The sequence below is a fragment of the Moschus berezovskii genome, chromosome 27 (genome assembly GCF_049115385.1).
Source record: "Moschus berezovskii isolate FMDL1 chromosome 27, NW_MosBer_1.0, whole genome shotgun sequence".
Classification (NCBI taxonomy): domain Eukaryota; kingdom Metazoa; phylum Chordata; class Mammalia; order Artiodactyla; family Moschidae; genus Moschus; species Moschus berezovskii.
Window position 1 is genome coordinate 6,976,973 of NC_142486.1, and position 23,917 is coordinate 7,000,889.

Below are 23,917 nucleotides of genomic sequence, written 5' to 3' on the forward strand. Positions count from 1 at the left end.
TAATTTTAGTGGGAAAATTTAGGCAAAAAGAAGGTCTTTTCAACAATTGGTGCTGTAGCAAGTGGACATTCAAATAGAAAATAATGAACTTTGACTCCTGCCCAGCAGATAGTAAAATTTAAAAAATGATAATTGAACTTGGTAAAAATTTACAACTGATCAGTAAAGATATACTTTAAGAAAATGAAAAGGCAAACCACAGGTTGGGAAAAAACATTCAGAATACATACATTTGAAAAAGGTCTCCCTTGTATATCTTACAAACTGATAAGAAAGACCCAAAACCCAGTTTAAAAGTGGGCAAAAAACCTGAGCAGATACTTCACGAAAGGAGATAAATAAATAGCAAACATGAAAAAGGGTTCAACTTTGGTTAAAACTATAATGAAAGAGCTCTGCATACACCTTAGAAGGACTGAAATGAAAATGACTGATGATATCAAATGTTTGCAAGGTTATGGAGAAACTGGAACTCACACACTCTTGCTGGGCATGTGAACCTTGTTCATGCAAAGAGGTCTGGGACATGGGTTTGCAGCATCTACTAAAGTTAAACATATATCCATCCTATGGCCCATCAATTCTATTTCTAGGTACATACCTTAGAGAAGTGGAAATTTGTCCACAAAGACTTGTATAAAAACACTCATAGCATGTTTATTCATAACAGTGAAACTGGAAATGACCCCAAAGGCCATGAACAGGAGAACAGATACATTGTGGTATGTTTATATAATGAAATATTATTTAGGAATAAAAAGAAACAAAAGAGTCTACCCTTAACAGTATAGATGAACCTCACAGACATGATGGTTGAGAGAAAGAATACAGACAAATGAGTGCATGCTGTATGATTCCATTTATATGAAATTCTACAACAGGCAAAGCTAATCTCTAGTGAGAAGTCAGAAGAATGGTTATGCCTGGGGGCTAGAGAATCAACTTGGAAGGGGTTCAAAAGGACTTTGGAGCAATGGGAATGTTTATGTATGCATGGGTTCAGAGTTCATTGAGCTAAACACTAGATTTATCTACAGATCCTCCTTGACTCACAATGGGGTTCCATCACCATAAACCCATCGCAAGTTGAAAATACCTTAAGTCAAAAATGCGTTAGATGCTCCTCACCTATTGAACACTGTAGCTTTGGCCAGCCTAACCTTCAACATGCTGAGGACACTTCCATTAGCCTACAGTTGGGCAGACTCACCTGACACAAAGCCTGTTTTATGAGGAAATGTTGATCATCTGGTGTAGTTTATTCCATGAGAGTGAGAAGGTGTAAAGTGAGAAGCAGAATGGGCGGGCACTCACCATGAGCACACGCCGCTGAAAGCACTCTGAAGCATGATTGCAGCACTGAGCTAAGACGGATCGCTGGATGATGGGGGAGCTACAGAAGCAGGGTCATCCATTCCTCTCTTCAGATGAGGCTCCAGAATAGCCTGGGTGAAGGCACCAGGTCACCAACAGTTGATGGTTTAGCAGGTGGAGTGTTCTTGGGGAAGATACCAAGTTTTGACTGTACGGTGTGTTTCTTCTCTCCATTGTATATTTCTCTAGAGCAAGCAAGAACATCTTGTATCTGCCTGTCAGCTCTTGTGGACCTCCCGTAATTGACATCCATTTCTTCTAACATCCTTCCACCACTGCTGATGGCAGCAAACATCTCTGCCAGTTTCTTTGCTGTGAACTTTCCTGGTGCCCCGGGGATAACTTCTTCCTCTGCCTCAACTTCTCTCCTTTCTTTCTGCAGCTTGAACAGCTCCTCATTGGAAAGTTCTTCACCCTCGGTACCAACAAGCTCACCAATATCCTCTTCGTCAAATGTCCAATTCTAGGTGTTTCCCAAGTACTCATATCTCGGGACTGTTTCATCCGCAACAGAATCTTGGTTAAAACCTTTGAACGTGTTCTCATATGTCTTTAAAACTCTCTGCAAAATGTAGTTCACTGTTCACTCATTGCTGTGTGACTTCTTCCCATGGGCAGCAATGGATGGTCTGGGTAGCATTTTTAATGTTAAAACCTTTCCTAAACTCTCAGAGCGTTCAACCAGTTCCCGTTGCTTCAAGGACCTGCACAGACATTTGGTGTCAAGAGTATGGTTTGAACGTAGCTGTGGCGCCTTGGTCCTTGGGTGGAATGTGTGCACTTGTGTTCAGTGGCAACTACACAACCTTGACATCAGGATGCCTGTCCTGATATGCTGTGGATGCCCCAGAGCCTTGTCTGAGATCAGCCGAATCTTGAATGGGATGTTGTTTTGCCTCCAATATTCTCTTGCCTGAGGGATAAAACACTTCAAAAGCCAGGCTTCAAACACTGTTAATGTCATCCAGGCTTTCTTGTTATGGTGATAACAAATGGGAAGTGAATGCCTGGCTCACATACTTGAATGCTCTGGGGTTCTCCCACTGGTAGATTAGGAAAAACTTTCATTCGAGCCGTGTAGCTTTTCCACCCCCAAAGCAGCCTTCCACACGGTCTCTGAAAGCCTTGAATCCTGGCATTGTCCTGGACTCCTGATGAATGTATGTTCACTCCAGCACACACTTCCAGAACAAGCTCATTTCATCGACATTCAATATTTGTTCTGGCAAATATTTCTCATCCGTAATTATCCTCTGCAGCTCTTCTTTAAAAGCTTTGGTACCTTCACTATTGGCACTTGCTGCCTCACTGCTGACTTTCACATAATGAAAATCATGATGCCTTTTGAACCAGCCATGACTTGGTATAAACATGTGCGTTACTTGTAGGATCATGGGCATGCCTTTTTAGTGTATCGAAAGAAGTCTTGCCTTAGCCTGGATTGTCAGTTGGCTGAGTGGTATGAGCTTCTGAACCTGGTCTTCCATCCACATGGCAAGATGTTTTTCTTTCTTTCCTTTTTAAATAATCATTTGTTTATTTGGCCGTGCATCATGCGGGATCTTTGATCTTTGTTGCAGCATGAGGGAACTAGTTGCCTGATTAGAGGTGGAACCTGGGCTCCTTCTTTGGGAGCTTGGAGTCTTAGCTACACTGGACCACCAGGGAAGTCCCTGTAAATTATATTTTAATTAGGAAAAAAAAAAGAAAGAAAACTAATCCATTGCAATGTGAGGAGTGAACTCAGTGCTTTCTTCCCTGGCACTTAGCATCGTGTGTTAGTCGCTCAGTTGTGTCTGACTCTGCAACCCCATGGACTGTAGCCTGCCAGGCTCCTCTGCCTGTGGAATTCTCCGAATTGCAGGCAGATTCTTTACCATCTGAGCCAGCAGGGAAGCACTGTGCATAGGCACATATTCACACCTATGATACAGAATTTGTGCCGCCAGCTCTAGCACAGTGAGAGCTCTTGCTGTCTACTTTATTCTTGTAATCCTGGTGCTTGGCATACAGCAGGCACCCCTCACGTAAAGCCAAGCTCTGTACAGGGTGTGGGGCTGCTGAGGAAGGAGCCTGTCCGCTCTGGCCAGGACTGGGGTGCTTCACAGGGAAGAGGATGTTGGCGTCACACCCTGAAGGCTCTTGGGGGCTTTTCTCTGCGGAGCACAGGAGGAAGGGCCGATAGGCAGAGGAACCTGCTCGTGCAAAGGCCAGGAGGCAGGAAGAGCTGCTTGTTGTGCTGTGGTGGGAGGAGCCTTGGCTAGTGGTTGTTCAAGAAGGGGAGGGGAAAATGCTAGGTGGGGCCTTATTCGCTGACCTGGAGAGTGTGGTCTTTGGTCTGTAGGAGCCGTGGAAAGTTTTGAGAGAGGTCAGCCACAAAACAGAATCATTTTAGAAAGATCAGTGGATCTGTGGACTGGACCCCAATGGAAGGGCTGGGAGTTCTTCATGGACGTAGGAGGACAAAGTGATGGGAATAAGCCCATGGACACTTGCACCTGCCCTGGGCATTCAGGGGAGGATGGAGGGTCTGAGCCCTGGCCTGCTGGGCTGGTGAAGCAGCGCCACCTACTGGCAGGCCCTGCTCCTGGACTTCAGAGTCACCCAGATGCTTCTGGTCCCACAAGGGACAGACCAGCCCGTGGCCCTCGCTCGGACTGAGGGGCAGAACAACACCTTCTCTGGGGACTGAGCTCTCCCTCTCGTTCAGGGGCCACTTCTCAGTACCTTGGCCAGATGCAGAGAGGAACAGGGTGCCCTGGTACTGCATGCACACAAGTCAGTATTCCTAGGTTCTGCCAGTTCTGCCTGGGTTTGGAATCTAGTTCCACCACCTTCTAGCAGTGTGACCTTGATAGAGTTACCGAAGTTCTCGGTGCCTCGGTTTCCTTATCTGCAAATTAGGAATGGTGATAGCATCCTCCTGTTAGGGTTGTTATGTGTCAGAATAGTGCCTGATACGTGGCAAGTACTCAAAGCTCTGATTGTATCTGCTATCACTGTCACCATCATCACTCAAGGCACACAGTGAAGAGCCCTTTGGAGGGCTCCTGGGCTGGAGGCTGAGGGGCTGCCTATGGCACAAGGGGCCTGGGGGCAGCCATGGCAGCTGAAGAAGGGCTGGTCCCTGGGGTTAAACAGCTCAGACTGTCTCCTGACCACAGTGGGGATGGCCAAAGGGTGCGGGCCAGGAGGAAGGAGGTCAGGTCTGTATTTCGCAAACCTAGCATCTACACATCCCTTTCTCTCACACATGCCCTTCCATTGAGCCTCACGCCCAGCATCCTGGTCCTCAGCATGCAAGCCAAGAAACAGGCTCAGGGAGGTTCAGGAACGTGCGCAATTCCCATCGTGAATTAGGGTCAGGACCCTAAATTCTCAGCTGGTGCCCCCACTGCCCGGGGCTCCATCTACCTCATGGTGCTGTGGTTATGGGAGGCGTTCCGTTGCTTTCCCAGCCCCTCTTAGCCAGAGCAACAATCTGCCTTTAAGAATTAATTTTAGAACTGAGATTGGGATTGACATGCAGGCGTGTGTGCCAAGTCACTTCAGTCGTGTCCGACTCTTTGAGACCCTGCGGACCGTAGCCCACCAGGCTCCTCTGTCCGTGGGATTCTCCAGGCAAGAATGCTGGAGTGGGTTGCCATTTCCTCCTCCAAGGGATCTTCCTGACCCAGGAATCAAACCCGGGTCTCCCGCATTGCAGGCAGATTCTTTACCTACTGAGCTATGAGGGAAGTCCCAAAGCAACTATATACTCTAATTTAAAAAAATGACATTTTAAATTGAAATTAAAGCATCTTCCTTTTCCCAGCTGGGCCTGTTTCTGGCTGGGAGATCTGCAGCAAGAAGCAGCTGTGAGAGTGTGAGTGTGAGTGTGTGTGTGTGTGTGTATGTGAGCGTGTGTGTGTGTGAGCATGTGAGTGAACGCGTGGGTAAGAAATGGTGTATGTTTCTTACCAGTTCAGTTCAGTCGCTCAGTCATGTCTGACTCTTTGCGACCCCATGGACTGCAGCACACTAGGCCTCCCTGTCCATCACCGACTCCCAGAGTCTACTCAAACTCATGTCTGTTGTGTCGATAATGCCGTGTTTCTTATGCAGACAGTCTGTTTGGACTCCTTGGACCCAGGCCCACCTCCCCCTCTGTGTCTCATCAGGTCCCTTGCTGTAAGGAGTGGTGACAGTGACTGGTGCTCAGCTCTGCCACCCCCTACCCCAGTGGCCTGTGCCCGCTGCTTCCTGAGAACTTCCTGCCATGGATCTGAGAGTCCCCAAGGCCTGGGTTTGCCCCTGGGCACCTCTCCCTGCAGACTCCCGTCCCCTCACTTTGAAGGTTCCAGCCTCTGGCTGTGCCCTGCCAACCCCTCCTCCTCCCCCATCCCCAGCTTAGAGCTCCAGGGGGAAGCAGCTTTGCTGGAATGTTTACAAAACACAAGGGAGAGGATTTTTTTTTTTTTTTTTAAGAAAAATTATTGTAGCAGGATTTTTCACATTTAACGCACTGTTTCTGAAATTCAAAACGTGACTTACGTGTTTTCCTGTCAACAGTGCGCCTAAAAACATCACGCCTGCTGCTCTCAATTAATTCATAATTTTCCCATTCATGATTAAGTTGCTTGGTGTCAGCAGCTGCAAGTTCTGTGAAGTCATGCAGTTTTGCTTTCAAGAGGAAGCTGTGCAGACTTGATCAAGCCGTGATGGAAATTGAATAATAAAGCTGGATTTTTGCCCCATGTGAAAATCAATCATATGTATGTCTTCCTTTTTTAGATTATAGTTGATTTCCAATGTGTAGGTTACAATATATTAGCTTCGGGTATTCAGCAAAGTGATTCAGTTTTATGTGTATGCGTGTGTGCTCAGGCGTGTCTGACTCTGCGATCCCATTGTAGCCTGCCAGGCTTCTTTGTCCATAGGATTTCCCAGGCAGGAATACTGGAGTGGATTGCCATTTCCTGCTCTGTGGGATCTTCCCAACCCAGGGACTGAACCCCCCATCTCCTGTGTCTCCTGAATTGGCAGGCGAAGTCTTTACCGCTGTGCCACTTGGGAAGCCCGTACATGTATTCTTTTTCAGATTCTTTTCCCTTAGAAGTTATTACAAAATATTGAGTATAGTTCCCTGTGCTATATAGTAGCTCCTCGTTGGTTATCTATTTTGTGTGTGTCTGTTAATCCTAAACTCCCAATTTATCCCTCCATGCCCTTTGTATGTGTGTCTATGTGTGTATTAGTTGCTCAGTCGTGTCCGACTCTTTGTGACCCCATGGACTGTAGCCCACCAGGTTCCTCTGTCCATGGGGTTCTCCAGGCAAGAATACTGGAGTGGGTTGCCAGATCCTTCTCCAGGGGATCTTCCTGACCCAGGGATCGAACCTGGGTCTCCCACATTTCAGGCAGATTCTTTACCGTCTGAGCCAACCATAAATTTAGTTTCTATGTATGTGGGTCTGTTTCTGTTTTATAAATAAGCTTATTTTTTTTTAGATTCCATATAAAAGCAATGTCATATGATATTTGTGTTTCTGTATCTGGCTGGGCTGGGTGGTCTCTGCAGGAGTGGGGTCTGCGGTGGGTGGAGGGGGGCCCCACACTGTCCTGACGCTGCCCTTGTGTTAGTTACAGGACTCTGATCAGACCCACGTACAGAGTGTCCTACCGCACGGTGACGGCGCTGGAGTGGAGGTGCTGCCCTGGCTTTACCGGGAGCAACTGTGATGAGGGTGAGTCTCTGGGGAAAATCTGGGTTTGGAGAAAATAAAATCGATAAAAATTCTGGGATGCCAGAAGACTTTGACTACGGACTAAAATGATCGATGTTGATGAAGGAGCTATGTGCTTGTGAATATGTAAATTTTTGTATTATCCCCTAAATGTACTGAATTGTCATTTACCTGTAACTGTGTTTATCATTTTATTAATTTTAAATAAGGGGGTCGGGGATTGGCTGCTGGCCAGGCCGGTCCTCAGAGTCTCTGAATGCTCCTCTCCCGCCTGCCCTCCTTCTGGGAGGAGTTCCTCTCTCTTTCACGTTCTTTCTTTCTCTCAAGCATCTCTGAACTAAACGCTCAAGACCGGCCAGCTGGGGTGAGCCTGACACCCTGCCTGGGGGGCACTGAGGTGAGGTCCGTGTGTGCACTGCTTGAGCCAGGCCTGGAGGAGAATCGTAAACCCCGGCCTGGGGAGGAGATTCAACGCACAGCCTATTTCTTCTGCTCTGGCTCCGACTCACGCAGGAGCTGGGGCAGGCGGAGCTGGGCCTGTGGACTCTGAGTAGATGCAGATGAGAGCCTGTGAGCCTTGAAGCCGCACCTGTTGCAGAATAAGGCAGATGGGCCTGGTAGGTGGGAGGAGCAGGAGGACCTCACCCCACGGCCCGTCTGCCCGGCTGGTGCTCAGAGGGAGGGCGGGGCCCAGGGCCAGGTGTCCCTTCCGAGCCCCCGGCCCAGGGCTTAGTCTGGCTCTGGACCCCAAAGGGACCCGATAGCAGCGCTCAGGCAGGAATCAGAGGAGGTGACAGAGCCCACTGCCACCCCACTCACGTCCAGCGAAGGTGGGTCCAGCCTGATGAACAGGTTTGCAGCTCACCCGGTTCTCCAGGAGAGCTGGGCCGTCCCCCGGCTCAGGAGTCGGTTTTGTATTTGGAAACAGCAGCTGTCCTCAACTTTGACTTTCTGACAACACGATCCTCCCTCGTCCTTTTTTTTTATTCCCTGACTTACTGATTTTAGTTACGTGTTTATGAACAGTCCCTCCAGTCATGTCTGGCTTTTTGTGATCCCATGGACGTAGCCCGCCAGGCTCCTCTGTCCCTGGGTATTCTCCAGGCAAGAATACTGAAGCGGATGGCCATGCCCTCCTCCAGGGGATCTTCCTGACCCAGGGATTGAACCCAGGGATTGCGTCTCTTGCATTGTAGGTGGATTCTCTACCCACTGAGCCACGGGGAAGACTGATTTTAGTTATATGTATGTTAAAATACTATTTGTTGTTATTTAGTCACTAAGTCGTGTCCAACTCTTTGTGACCCCCATGGACTGTAGCTTGCCAAGTTCCTCTGTCTCTTGCACTGGCAAGTGGGTTCTTTACCACCAAGCCACCTGGGAAGCCCAAGTTAGATCCTACAGAACAATAAAAACAAAACCTTTGGGGTTATCCTCTCTACCGAGAAATCATTTACATCTCTGCAGTTTTGTACAAGTTAACATCCAACTTCGCAGAACCTGAGCTGTAACCTGTGATGAATCGCAAGGAAACAAAGTGACCTTCTCCCAGGATGACCCGTGGCCCTGAAGTGGGCTCCATGACATTGAAAGGTTGGGCCATCACCTTTTGGGTCCACGCACATGTTTTGGGTAATTCTTGCAGATTGCATGGACGAAGCACAGCATTTGGCAAGCAGCATCAGGCCAGGGGTATTTGGGGGTCAAGCTCTGTTCTCAGGGAGGTTCTGCTCACCAGGACAGCAGTAGGTTCAAGCAGGGCTGGGGGCCCACCCTTCCTGGGAGAGGAGATGGGGTGACTGTGACCTGGTCAAATGCCCCCAGAGGCGCCTGCCTTTGAAGCGCGTGGCACCTCCCCTCCAGAAGAAAGATTGTCCCTGGTCAACCACACTGAAGTGGGTTATCAGCGCACTCACCAGAAACGTCTGGGCGTCCTGAGCTAATTAGTGAGAGGTGTCGGCACCTCGTAAGACACTCTCAGCCTCAGAGCCTCTGCCAGCCCTCCCCTCTAGAAAGATCTTCCAGACTTGCGCGCCTTGATGAGGATGTGTGTGCATCTTAGGGCTTGGGATGAGGCTTGCCTCTTTCAGGAAGCCTTAGGGTTGAGCAGTCCCTATCCAGTTGTGAGCACGAAGGTCCTGGGAACCCTATGGGCTTTAGGGATTCCTGGGAGCAGGCGGCCCCTGGCTGAGGTTGGGACTGGCTCCTGAAAGCCCTGGTAAGGACTTTACATTCCCAAGGACGAACCCATAATGACAGAAGGCGAAGTCAGGGCGGTGTCTGTGATTTCAGACACATTCCTGAGATGGTTGTGGAGGGGTCTGGACTGTGAACTCCCACTCAGTTCCCAGACCGACCTCTCTGGAAAGCCCGCAGGTCAGAGGTGCCCTCCTCTGTGGTTTTGCTTTGCCTTAGATGAGATTCCCCAGGAGAAGTGCTTTTTTCTCCTGATGTGTCTGGCCTTCCTTCCAAGTTGTCAGGTCCCTGGTTTTATAACTTGGGCTGGGATTGCCTGGGGGTAGGTGGCTCCCGCCTCCCAGATGACCTGTCTCTGGACCTGTTTCCCTTTGCTCGGTCTCCCCTTCTATTTCCTCCCTGGATGCCCTGGGAGTGCTGGCCCGAGGCTTGGGGATGCCCTCCTTCATAGACGCGTCTCCTGTATTGCAGGCGGATTCTTTACTGACTGAACCACCAGGGAAGCCTCATGTCTATATACCGTCGATCCTAATTATTTTAAAAAATATATTTTTATTTAATTATTTGCCTGTGCCGAATCTTAGTTTCAGCATGCGGAATCTTTAGCTGGAGCATGCAAACTCTCACTTGTGGCATGTGGGATCTAGTTCCCTTTCCAATACTTGAACCCAGGCCCCCTTCTTTGGGAGCATGAAGCCTTAGTCACCCAGACCACCAGGGAAGTCCCCCATCCTAATTATTTGAGGATCCTGCATTTGTGAATTTTACTAAAATTTATTTGTAACCCAGATTAATACCTGAAGCACTTTTGTGGCCATTCAGAGCTGTGTGCAGAGTGATAAAAATTTGAATCGCCCTGCATGTGTTCCCATGTTAGAAGGTTGAACTGGATGGCTCCCTGCTTTTTGGTTTCAGTTCTCAGTGAAACAAGCATCCTTTTCAGTCTGTTTAGTGCCGTGTTTTTCGCATTTTTGTGCCTTTCTTTTTTTGCGGGGGCCGGGGGTTGTGATATCCTTGTCTAAAATGTCCCCAAGCATAGTGCGGACCAATGTTCTTAGTGCAAAGACCCTGATGTGACTTCCTGAGAAAATAACATGTGTTAAGTAAGCTTTGTTTGGCATGAGTTATAGGTCTGCTATTGACTGTGGGTTAAATGTTAACGAATCTACAATGTATCTTCAATACGATGTCTTTAGATGGAAGCCCACATAAAACAAGGTTATGTACTGATCATATTGATCAGCTGACAAAAATGTTGTGACCTGGTACTCACAGGAATCTAATCCTGTATTTTCCCCACAAGCAATGGTTCAGTAGTCACCGATTCAGGATTCCCCGGGGACTTGATGAAATGTGGCTACCCTGAATAAGGAGAATTAACTGTAATATCTGCATCTACTAGAAATATTTTTTTCTTCTTACACAAGCAAGTACATGTTGGGTGTAGGAAAGTGAAAGCATCCAGAATTTTACCTCTCAAGGTGACCTCCGGTCTCACTTTGAAGAAAAACCTCCAGACCCTTTGTTTTGCTGGGGAAGGGCTGCCCTGGGTCTCTGCTGTGGCACTCAGGCTTTCTCTCTGTGGCATCCAGGCTTCTCTTATTGCAGAGCGGGGCTCTCTAGCTGTGGTGGGGGCTTAGTTGCCCAGAGACTTGTGAGATCTTAGTTCCCTGACCAGGGGAACACCGTGGGTCCCACACCCCCTGCATTGGAAGGCAGGTCTCAACCACTGGACCACCAGGGGAGTTCCACAGACCTTTTTCTGTTCTTTCGTGTCTGCCATACTCTGCACACCATTCAATAACTTTCTTTTTCACATCGATTGTCACAAACACCTCTCCTTGTCGATAGATTGCTTTCTCTAGTATCATTTTCAATGGCTGTGGAATTTGGGTACACACTTTATTAACTAACCCCCTACTAGAAAATATTTAACTTGTTTCCATTCAAAAATTTTTAATAATCTTGCCGCAAACATCTTTCTTTAACTGACATAAAATTTACATATACCAGCGGACACCCATTTTAAGTGTACAATTTGATGAATTTTGATACATGCATATATCACCTCACAGAAAATCCCCACCCCTTAACAACCTCTGTTCTGATTTCTAACATCGTAGATCAGTTTTATCCATGCTTGAACTTCATGTAAAAGGAGTCATACAGTATATACTCTTTTGTGCATGCCTTCTTTCACTTAGGATAATGTTTTTGAGATTTATTCATGTCCTTACATGCGTATCAGTAGTTTCTTTGGTACTGAGGATTGTTCCATTGTATGCGTGCGTACATGCTAAGTCGTTTCCCATCATGTCTGACTCTTTGCGACCCTGTGAATGGTAGCCCATCAGGCTCTTCTGACCACGGGGTTCTCCAGGCAAGAATACTGAAGTGAGTTGCAATTCCCTTCTCCAGGGTATCTTTCTGACCCAGGTATTGAACCCACATCTCTTATGTCTCCTGCACTGGCAGGCAGATTCTGTACCACTACGGCTACCTAGGAAGCCCATCCAATTGTAAAAATAACCAGTTTTATTCACCCATTTTCCTGTGGATAGATGTTTGAGTTGTTTATAGTTTTTGCCTTTATGAAGAAAACTTCTGTGAACAGTCTTGTTTATGTCTTTCTATCAACGTGTCTGTTTTTATTTCCCTTGGGTAAATCCCTAGAAGTGGAATTGTTAGGTTGTGATGTATGTTTAACTTTTTAAGAGTTGAACTGTTTTCTAAAGTGGTTTTACCACGTTACACTCTTATCTGCCAAGTGAAGTCGCTCAGTCATGTCTGACTCTTAGCGACCCCATGGACTGCAGCCCACCAGGCTCCTCCATCCATGGGATTCTCCAGGTAAGAGTACTGGAGTGGGGTGCCACTGCCTTCTCCAGTTTTTATGCTGTTCTGTTCTGTTCAGTCGCTCAGTCGTGTCCGACTGTTTGCAACCCCATGGACTGTAGCCTACCAGGCTTCTCCATCCATGGGATTCTCCAGGCAAGAATACTGGAGTGGGTTACCATTTCCTTCTCCAGGGGATCTTCCCGACCCAGGGATCGAACCCGGGTCTCCCGCATTGGAGGCAGACGCGTTAACCTCTGAGCCACCAGGGAAGTCCAAGTATGTGCTAATTGCTCCACATCCTTGTCAACAGTTGGTGTTGTCAGCATTTAATTTTAGCCATTGTAGTGGGTATGAAGCGAGGCTTCCCTGGTAGCTCAGCTGGTAAAGAATCCACCTACAATGCAGGAGACCCTGGTTCTATTCCTGGGTTGGGAAGATCCCCTGGAGAATGGATAGGCTACCCACTCCAGTATTCTTGCCTGGAGAATCCCCATGGACAGAGGAGCCTGGTGTGCTATAGTCCGTGGGTTCACACAGAGTCACATGACTGAAGCGACTAAGCAGCAGCAGCAATGGGTATGAAATGCTTTCTCGTTTGCTCTTGCCTGTTGACTTAGGATGTTGAGCATCTTTCTGTATGCCTATCTGAGTGCTTACTAGCCGTTCTTATATCTTCTTTTGCAATGGCAAGCCACTCCAGTACTCTTGCCTAGAAAATCCCATAGACAGAGGAGCCTGGTGGGCTACAGTCCATGGGGTCGCTACTAGTCAGACAAGACTGAGCGACTTCACTTTCACTTTTCACTTTCACACATTGGAGAAGGAAATGGCAACCCACTCCAGTGTTCTTGCCTGGAGAATCCCGGGGACGGGGGAGCCTGGTGCGCTGCCGTCTATGGGGTCGCACAGAGTCGGACACGACTGAAGCGACTTAGCAGCAGCAGCAGCAGTGTCTGTTCAAGACTTCTGCTCATTTTTGAGTTGTTTAGTAATAAAACCAGCCAAACTGTTTCCAAAGAAGTGTTAACATTTTGCATGCCTCCAAGCAGAGTGTATTCCAGTTGTTCCCATTCTCACCAACATTTGGTGTTAGTTTTTTTAACTTGAACTGTTCTATTAAGGATGGAATGATATGTAATTCTAGTTTTCTTCTTTTTTAAGTCTGTTTTGATCACTCTAGTTCTTTTGCATTTCCATAAAAATTTTACAGTCCATTTATTAATGTCTATAAAAATGTCTATTGGGTTGAGATTAGGATTGTGACGAATTTGCAGACCCAGTTCGGGGAGAATGGATCTCTTAAAGGTGAATCTTCTGATTCATGAACATGATATTGCTCTGCATTTATATAAGGGTTTAATTTTTCTCAGCAATATTTTGTAGTTTTCACAGTAGACGGCTTTCTTATCTTTTATTAGATGTATTTATAAGTATTTCTTTTTTTTGGTGCTTCTAAAAAGTGGGATTAAAGTTTTCATGTTATAATTATTTTGCTGATAGTATATAGAAATATATTTGATTTTTGATTATTGACTTTGTGTCTGAAACCCATGCTAAATCCATTTTTTAATTCGTATGTATTGATTAGCTTATATATTGATTATAGCTTATATATTGATTTGTTTAGATTTTCTACATAAACTATCATGTCTTCCGTGACTAAAAACATTTTTGCTTTTTCTTTTCAAATATTTTGCCTTTAATTTCTTTTTCTTGCTTTATTGGACTGACTCAATATTTCAAAATTTATTATTAAATATGTTATTGGCAGTAGGTTTTCTATGTATTGCAGAAGGAAATGGCAACACACTCTAGTACTCTTGCCTGGAGAGTTCCATGGATGGAGGAGCCTGGCGGGCTACAGTCCATGGGGTCGCAGAGTTGGACACGACTGAGCGACTAACACTTTATATGTGTGCTGTTTATCAGATGAGAGGACAGTCACTTCTAAGTTGGTTGAGAATATTCATCAGGAATAGGAGTAGGTGCTAAATCTTATCAAATGCTTTTTCTGTATCTATATTCAGGTGATTATACGTTTATCCTTTGTTATGTTAATGCAACACCTTGATTGATTTGGAATACTAAACCAATCTTTTGTTTCTGGGAGTAGCCTTATTATTACTGGAATGAAATTCATTTGGATACTTTATTCTTTTTTATATTTCCATATTTGATGTCTATTTGTAGTTTTCTTTCCTTCTACTATCTATCAATTTTTAATTATGAGGGTTAAGCTGTTCTCATAAAAAGAACTGGGAAAGTTTTCCTCCTCTGTTTTCTGAAAACTCTTTTTTTTGAAGATCGTTTTGCTTTTTCTTTAAGTGTTTAATTAAACTTTGAATTCACAGGGAAACCATCTGGACCTGTAGTTTTATTTGTGGGGAAATTTTTGATAACAAATTTCATCTATATAGGGCCACACATGTTTTCTATTTCTTATGTTAATGATTATTTGCACATTTTAAATCAACTTTATAGAAGTGTAATTTACATACAACTCATTACATGTATTTAATTTACATACACCAGAAGTATACAGTTAATAACTTTTGACCCCATGAATGAATAATTTTCTATTTAATTCTCTTTTCTCTGGTATTCCACCCACCAAATTTGCCTCAGCCTTCCTGTACTCTGATTTCTCTTTCTTCTGTTCAGACAGATTGCTGTGTTCTACTTAGTGCCACCATCATGTGGTCCAGTCCAGAGAGTGCTTCCAGGAATCACCTCGTTTGTTTTCCTTCTCTCAGGAATCACTGCTCCACATGGTTCAGTGTCTGTGAACATTCATTTCATAAATTTCATCTCATTTTCTAGTTGTTTATGATGGGAGGGCAAGTTCAATATGACTCAGTCTATCATGACTGGAATCAGAAGTTACATATTTTCCTTTATTGGCTTTTTGGTTATACTTCTCCGTATGGTATACTAGTACTCCAAAGGGTTACAATCTGTATCCTTAACTTATCATAGCCAACATAGAGTAAATATGGGACTATTCCATGTAAAATGAAAGAAAATGTTAGCAGTTCGTTTATTTGCTCCCTCCATTCTTTGTGCTGTTGTTGTCATGTGGTTTAAATGAAGGTGTTAGAAATTTTACAATTCAGCATTATACTTTTTGCATTAACAGTCAGATTACTATTTAAGAAGTGAAGAAAAGGAAAAACAGTCTTCCCTTTATTCTGCAGTTTTCATTTCTGATGATCTTTATTTCTTCCTGGAGCTCTGAGCTTTCTTCTAGAATCCTTTTTCCTCAGCGCCAAGTTCTTTCAGCATTTCTTATAGTACAGATCTACTTATAGTGAATTCTCTGAACTCAAAAAGAAGTTTTTAGTATCTACTTTGTGTTAATGTTTATCTATCATCTATCTGTCTATAAATCAATAGATATTTGTATCTATAGAAACATACATCTCTTGTTTATTTGCTCAGCCATGTTCGGTTCCCCATTGCCTGTAGCGTGCCAGGTTCCTCTGTCCTCCACTATCTCCCAGAATTTGCTCAAATTCATGTCCATTGAGTCAATGACTTAACATAAAATTTACCATTTCAGCCATTTTAAAGTATGTGATTCAGTGGTATTAGATATATTCACAGTGTTTTGCAGCCATCATGCTATCTAATTCCAGAATTTTTTATCACCCCAAAGGGAAACCCTGCACCCATTAAGCAGTCATTTCTCATCCTCTCCTTCCCTTAGCACTTGGCAACCACGAATCTGCTTTCTGTCTCTACTGATTTACCTATTCTAGATATTTCATATAAATGGAGTCATTCAGTATGAGGCCTTTGTGTCTGGCTTCTTTTACTTAGCATAATGTTTTGAAGCTTCATCCAAGTTGTGGCATGTGTCTGAATAATGAATAATACTCCATTAGATGGATACACTACTTTTGTTTATTCACTCATCCGTTGATGGACAATTTGGGTTGTTTCCACCTTTCGACTATTGTGATTAGTGCTGCTATGCACATTCATGTACAAGTTTTTGTTTGAACACCTGTTTTCGATTCTTTTTGATATATACTTAGGATTGGGGTTTCTGAGTCATATGGTAATTTTCTGTTTAACTAGCTGAGGGACTGCAGGACTGTTTTCCTAGTGGCTGCACCATGTCACATTTCCACCTGCAATGTACAAGGGCTGTAGTTTCCCCACATTATCTACAATACTTCATTTTCCATTAATTTTTGAATATTTTTATTGAGTTTATAATTGTGGGTTGATTTTCTTTTCTTTCAGTTATTTTAAACAGTTTGGCCATTCTATTGTCTTTTTGCATCCATTATTTCAGGTGAGAGGTCTGCTGTCATCATATTGTTTCCTCACTAAGAATGTTTCCTTTGGTTGTTTTTAAGATTTTTCTTTATCTTTGCCTTTCAGCAGTTTGACTATGATGTTTCCAAGTGAGATTTTAAAAATCTTGCTTGGGTTTCTTTGAACATCTTGGATCTGTAAGTCAGGGCTTTTGACCAAATTTGGAAAATTTTGTCCATTATTTCTTCAAATATATTTCTCTGCCTTATTCTTTCCCCTCCTCTTAAGATTCCATTTGCATCCATGTTAGATTGCTTGAAATTGTCATTGAGGATCTGTGCTTTTTCCCCTCTTTTCTTCAGGTTGGATAATTTCTATTGATCTGTTGTCGAGTTCACTGACTCTTATGACTTTACAAGCTTCTGTCAAGCCCTCCAGTGAAATTTTCACTTCAGATATTGTGCTTTTCAGTTCTGAAATTTCTGTGTGGGTCTATATGTGCGGCTTTTTGTTTTGTTTGTATTTCCCTGATAAGCTTTCCCCATCTGTTCACTCATTATGACCATAATTTATTTTTGTATCTAAGAATGTGTATGTAATGGCTGATTTTAAGTCCTCGTCTTCTGTTTCCAACATCTGGGTTATCATTTGGTTTGTTTGTATTGACACTTTTGACTTGGGTAGCATTTACTTCTTTCTCTCTCTCTCATTCCCCTTCCTTCCTTCCATGTTACTAGCTTTTGCTTGTCTACTGGCCACTTTGAACGATATGCTTCAGAGATTCAGATTTTTGGGGAGAGTGTTGACTTTTGTGTAGCAAACAGTTAAATCACTGTACATTTGTGAAGGCTTGGTTTTTGTACTTTATTGGGGTGGATAAGTAAATCTCTTAGACCTGGGAAACAGCTTTTTCACCTAAGGCGTAGCCTTTTTGTGGTTTCAAAGGCAAGCTATAATAATAAACACCTAACTAAGGTGTTTATTAAGCCCCCTAATTTGGAGAAACTCAAGCTCTAGATCATCTTCTTTTTATTAGACAGCAGCTGATGCATCTGCTCAGCTTTTGTAGCTTTCCCACTGTTGTTTTCTGCTAAGCTCATTGGAATCTCCCCTACACATGCACAGTTCAGGGGTCAGCCAAGGATTTCAGGGTAGTTTGTACACAGAGTTTAAGGCTCTCAACTCCATGTTGTTCTTTTCTAATTAGATTTCTTCCCCCAGTTTCCAGGTTTTCTGGCAGCCTTAAGACTAAACAACTGCAGTTTTTGATTTGCATTCTGGCCACCCTGCATTGCCTGAACTGGGGTATGCCCTTGAGGGAAAAGCCATGTAATGTGGTATTCACTCAGTACTATTCTCTTTTTTGCAAGTTTTGAATTCCCACCAGTTTCTGCTGGCTTTTTGTTATTCTTTAGTGCCTTCAAATAGTTGTTTAAAATTTTTATCTAGAGTTTGTTATTTTTATCTTAAGTGGGATTAGTCTGACACAAGCTACTCCATCCTACTGGCACTCAGACTTTGTGACCATCTTTCTAGTTAGATCTTTGTCCATACCTTTAGTGATTTCCTTAGAATAAATTCCTAAGCAGAATTATTGGGTCAAGGAGCATGTATACCACATCAAGGTTTATGAATCATACTGCCAAACAAGTCCCTAGAAAGGTTGCTTATTACAATGTTGTGGACAGGTTGAGAAATTCTGGAGGGTAGAGTGTTGTCATGACTAAATTCCCATTGTGGTGCCTGACACAGTGCTGGCACTTAGTATCTGTGAAGGCTGTTGACTGACTTTGTACCTGGAATATGATTGCTGCCAGTGCTGATTAAAGGAGTCAACTTTAATCCTGGGACAGAGGACCGTTACTTCATCACTAGAGCTACATTTAAAAGTGTTCCTTTAGCCACCTTCTGCCAATAGATGTCCCTTCAGTGAGTTTAACTGGCTTGCAGCAGAGATGATACCAACACCTTTATCAACGTCGTATAATCACATCAGTCTGCCTTACGTCTGAAATTTTGTACTTTCAGAAGGTCTTTCAGTCATGTTATTTTATATTTCCACAGTACAGATGCTGCTACAGACTATCTGTGTCCACCCCCCAGATGTATATGTTGAAACCTATTCCTCAAGATATAGGTATATTAGGGGCCTTTGGAAGGTAATTGAGAGAAGCCCGGTGGGCTTCAGTCTGTAGGGTTGCAGAGAGTCAGACACCACTGAAGCAACTTAGCATGGGAAGTAATTAGGTCATGAAGGTGGAGCCCTTATGAATGAGATTGTTGTTGGTTGTTGTTGAGTTGTTAAGTCGTGTCTGATTCTTTTGCAGCCCCATGGACTGGAGCTCACCAGGCTCCTCTGTCCATGGGATTTCCCAAGCAAGACTATTGGAGTGGGTTGCCATTTCCTTTTCCAGGGGATCTTCCTGACCCAGGGATGAAACCCATGTCTCCTGCATTGGCAGGAGGATTATTTACCACTGAGCCACCTGGGAAGCCCTGTGAATGGGATTAGTGACCTTATAAGAGACTCCGGAGAGCTCCCTCACCCTTTCTGCCATGTGAGGACACGTGAAGAAGACAGATGCCTGTGAACCAGAAACTTGGCCAAGGTCATCCAGCTGAGAAATTGCTGATACAGAGCTAAAACCGGAATCTCTTGCTCCTGATTAAATGCTCCTTACTCTAAATTACCCATGACCTTTAAGGTATTGGGAAATCCCACTCAAAGTTTCCCCAGCACTAAGGACAGATCAGCTGGACTCTCACCTGGCTCCTTCATGCAACACCTGCTGTGGACTGGTCCCTGGTGTTTTAGAGGCAAGATCTCATGTTGCTTTGGTGTCATGGAGGAGCTTTGCCACAAACTCATCAGGAGATGATAAAATTAATTCAACCAGGGGATGCTTCCTGTGTGGTGTGTGTGTGTGTGTGTGTGTGTGTGTGTGTGTGTGTGTGTGTGTGTGTGTGTGTGTGTGTGTGTGTGTGTGTGTGTGTGTGTGTGTGTGTGTGTGTGTGTGAGTGTGAGTGTGTGTGTGTGTGCGTGTGCGCACGCATAAGCACTGGAGTCCTGGCCACGACAGGAAATGAATCCTCTGGGCCTCCATATGGGCAAGGGCAGGCCCCGGGGCGAGGCAGCTCAGCTAGTGCATCCAAGCACTGAACTGATTGATTTGAGTCCAAGACGATGCTGACATTTCACCTCTGGCTAGAGCTTTGCGTATGAGTGTGTTTGTGTTTTAAATGGCTGAGTGTTCAAAGCCAGAAGGGGTTCTCCTGGGAGGAGGCTGCAGCCTCCTGGCTAATCTGCAGAGCTCAGCATTTTAGGGAAATGATTCTTAGTGAATCTGATGATGTTTCCGAGACTTGCTACCACGGCTGCCATTAAAGGGAGGGAGACAAGCCAGTAGAACCAGGCTAATTCAAATTAGCCTGGGGGTTCTAGATGCTGTGCAAGATGTTTGGCTCACATTGATGAAAAGGAGACCTCAGGAGCTCCTAAATGGAGGGGGCGGGAGCATGTTGGAGGGTGCCAGGGATAGAGACGTAAGCAGATAATCATAATACTTCCAAGTAAAGTGCTTCGCTAAAGGCATATCAGGAACTTCCCTGGTGACTCAGTGGTAAAGAATCCATCTGCCAATGTAGGAGATGCTGGTTCGATCCCTGGGTTGGGAAGATACCCAGGAGGAGGAAAGGGCAACCCACCCCAGTATTCTTGCCTGGGAAACCCCATGGACAGAGGAGCCTGGTGGACTACAGTTCATGGGGTCACAAAAGAGTGGGACACGACTAAAGAACAACAACAAAAGGCAAGTTAGAGGTGTGGTATGATCCACAGAAGGCAGAGATTGGGAAGGGGGTCTTCCTCCAGCTCATGACCTCACCCTCCATGTCTAGCTCAGCTCACTTTCTCAGATCTGCTCTCTGCTGGGCATCCCCTCGTCCTCGTAAGCTCCATCCTTCTCACCCATTGGTTTCTTCCCATCAGCACATGAAGCATCTCTCATCTTTGAGAAGACAGTCTTACTGAATCTGCGTCACCCTTTTGCCACCGTCCCATTTTGGGCTTCCTTTCTTGGCCAAGCCTTTTGGGAGAACTATCTTCCCCGCCTCAGCTTCCTTGCTTCCAGGGTCTTCTGGCAACTTGCAAGGTAAAGCCTTTGCCCCACTTACCACTCAGAGGGTCTTTCACCATCCACTGGCCAAGAGCTGGAACCCAATACATATCTTGAATGGATGAATGAAAGATTACAAAGGCAGATTTCACAGGTGTGCGATAAGAGGTTCAGATGACGGATGGCTGATTCTCCCCATTGTAGAGACGAGTAACTGAGGCTTAGAGAAATGTTATTATCTATGTGAGGCCTTGCTGGAGCCCATGCGGGAGCAGGAGACCAAGTCATGGGAAGAAGAAAGGGCCACTGCTTTCCGACTGGCTGAGCGGGAGAGGACCGCTTGGGCTCTGACCACTCAGCCGCTTCTAACACCTGCTTCTTTTCTGGCCTCTTTGGTAGACTTCTGACCCTGGCCTGTTGGGGAGAGTGAGCTGAGAATCTGTTCTGTTCAGCATCTGCTCCTGCTCACAGCCTCAACAGACAGCGTGGCCTCACTGATGAGATTCCGGGCCCTTTGATACTCTGTCCCAGCCTGGAGTGGTTCCAGCCGTCGAGATGGGTTTTGCTGTCAGGCAAGCATCTTTCGGCACCTCCCGTCATGCTGTGTGGGGCTGTAAATATCCACAGATGTCACCTGCCTGTTCTTTTTCTGGAAAGCGCTTGCACGGGGGCTGGCCCAGGTCGCCGGCGCAGCGCTCGGCTGCTGGGCTGTCTGCACGTCCAGAGGGTTCCCGGCACTCCCTGTGGCCGCTGCTGCTCCATTCACGGGCATTTCGCAGGGTGTGGCTGGGGCCACAGTGGTGCCACGGGAGATGGTTGCTAAGCTGGTTGATTTTCTGAGATGCTCCTGGCTGCAGTTATATGACCTCTGGGGGAACCTGGCTGTTTCCCACTGGCCGCAGGGATCCAGGGTCTCTGCCGGGCGGAGGCTCCAGGTGCAAGACAAGGCTTTCCTGTCACTCCCTGTGATGTGCTGAACACGAGGAGGGAGATGGAGCCTCCGATGAGATCTAGGCAAGGCTGGTAGAGCCCAGGACAGTCAGGCTGTCTCTATCTGTAATCAGTCACTTCCTCAAGAGGTGAGTATCGGCCAGCCCAGAGACCCGGGGCTGGACCACGTGTGCCTGGAATGGCACAGACACGCTGCGGTGAGATGTCAGGGCAGAGGGGGCTGTGCATGGGGGAGGAGGAGGGGGCGAGCGGGGGACAGCAGATGTGCGTTCCACCCGCCGAGCGCAGCCTTTGGCGGGGGTGGGGGAGGACCGGGTCCCTCAGTTAGTGTCTGAGGCTCCAGGGAGAACATGTTCATCCCCTAAGCGACCTGTGAGATGCCAGCAGGCTTCTCTCCAGAACACTCAGGAAGGGAGTGGAGGGGCTGTCTAGCACACGGCCTGCGTGTTGGTGGGGAGACGTCGGCAGTGGGGGTGGGTGCTGATATTAGGAGAAGAGGGAAAGTATAAAGACAGGAGGAGTCTCACGAGTTCAGCAGATCCGAGAGCTGGTCTTCCTCTTTCTTCTGCTTCGCATTAGGATCCTCTCTGGGGCCAAGTTCACACGCCAGGGCTCGAGGTCACACACTTTGGCTTTGGGTGGCTGGGGGTGGCTCCAGCGCACTGGAGAGGGGTGGGGTGGGCCGTCAACCTGCTGCAGGGGAGCATTTCCAGAACCTTCCAGCAGGAGTCGGGGTCCCAGGGACTGAGCACATCACACCCATGCTGTGGCCGGGAGAGGGGAAGGGGGCCTTGGCCAATGTCATCAACTGTAAGCTCATCCACATGATGCTGTTTCAGACTGGGTGGAGCCAGTGGCTGGCAGAGGCGACTGGTCTACTCCAGTCCCACCCGCAGGGTCTATGCAGTTGACTGTTTGGGACGTGCCTGAGCTTGGCAGAAGCCTTGGCCTGTCATTGTGGGTGGTGCCGGACGGGCCCCATTCAGGGAGCCCTTTCATCTCAACAGCCTCGTCTTCTCGATACTTCTGCTTCTCTCCCTGGGACCTCCAGGACTGCAGTGTCATCAACAGCTCCTTCTGTTCTCATCGGGGGCTTCTGTGTCTTGACCCCAGGTGACCAATGGCAAGGGTTGGGGGAGGTCTGGACTCATCACAACAGTCCTAGAACTGGGATATACTGAGGAATACAGGTGTCCGCTGGGTGAAACGGAGCAAAGCAAACCAGGAACCTCCCACCAAGGAGGGGCTTTCAGGGAGGATGTCCCACATGACCCAGAAGCTTAAGGAGTGACATGACTCTGCTACCATCCTCTCCTTCCCCAGAAGAGTGGACCAGACATCTCAGCAGACGGCAAGGACAGACCAGGATTGACATGCAGAAATGGGTTCACTGGACTAGGCCTTTATCTGCTGAAACCTACTGCCATCCTGATTCTCAGCTTGGTCTTTTCTCGAAAGAGGATAGAGATGGGTGGGATCCAGCCCTTCTGAAGACTGGACAGGACATTTTCTCACAGTTGCTCCTAAGGTGGGGCTGAGAGGGCCCAGCTCTTAGGATGGGAGGTTAAGAGCCTTCCTGGAGAGGAAGGGGTGGTGGGAGCTGAGTCTCCTGGAATCGTGGGAGTAGCTGCCCTGTGCAAAGCACCTGGCAGAGCCTGCAGGAGCCTGTGCTCACAGTGCCTGACCGTAATCCTCACTGGTCACACTGGAGCCATGGCAGGAGGTGGTGTGGATGCTGGAGTCCTGCCCGACATCTCCAGGCTCACTCTTCCCACCTCTGCAGGCTATGTCCAGGGTCCCCCAAGGAGGCACGAGGCAGCCCCACACCCCAGGCACTGTTCTGTGGGCTGTGGGCAGGCTGTCCTCCTCCATGCAGCCCCCTTGGGATGCATGAGTGTCCTGGGAGTAAGCTGGACCCACTTTCCCTGTACAAGGTGAAAGCACACTTTGTATTCTCATGTCTTCGAAGATGGGCTCAGTGGATCTGCTTGCTTAGCTCAGGCTGTTGTAATAGAATTCCACAGACTGGGGGCCTTAGTGAAAGTGAAAGTCGCTCAGTCGTGTCCGACTCTTTGCGATCCCATGGACTGAAGCCCACCAGTCTCCTCTGTCCGTGGAATTCTCCAGGCCAGAATACTGGGGTGGGTAGCCATTCCCTTCTCCAGGGGATCTTCCCAACCCAGGGGTTGAACCTGGCCTCCTGCCGTGCAGGCGGATTCTTTACCGTCTGAGCCACCAGGGAAGCCCCCTTCTTGTAAAGGCACTCACTAATCCTATCATGGGGCCCACCCCCAGGATTTGCTTGGTGATGCGTCTATCCATTCCTCTGTCCCTCTCCCCATCTTACTTCTTGGTACCTGGGTCCTTATGTCCTGGGTGGACGGGGTCAGAGAGGCAGCTTCTTCTTCTTTTAAAATATTTATTTATTTGGCTGTGCCGGGGCTTAGCTGCTGC

The 23,917-nt window shown here is 46.6% G+C and overlaps 1 protein-coding gene across 1 annotated transcript in view; it reads left to right on the forward strand.

The window, feature by feature from the left end:
• The window catches only part of COL26A1 (collagen type XXVI alpha 1 chain), a 164,178-nt gene that overhangs the window by 64,135 nt on the left and 76,126 nt on the right, over nucleotides 1-23,917 (forward strand). Inside the window, exon 3 of the mRNA XM_055408941.2 lies at nucleotides 7,003-7,100. Within this exon, the coding sequence (XP_055264916.2) occupies nucleotides 7,003-7,100 (98 nt within the window). The remainder of the gene's footprint in view (nucleotides 1-7,002; nucleotides 7,101-23,917) is intronic.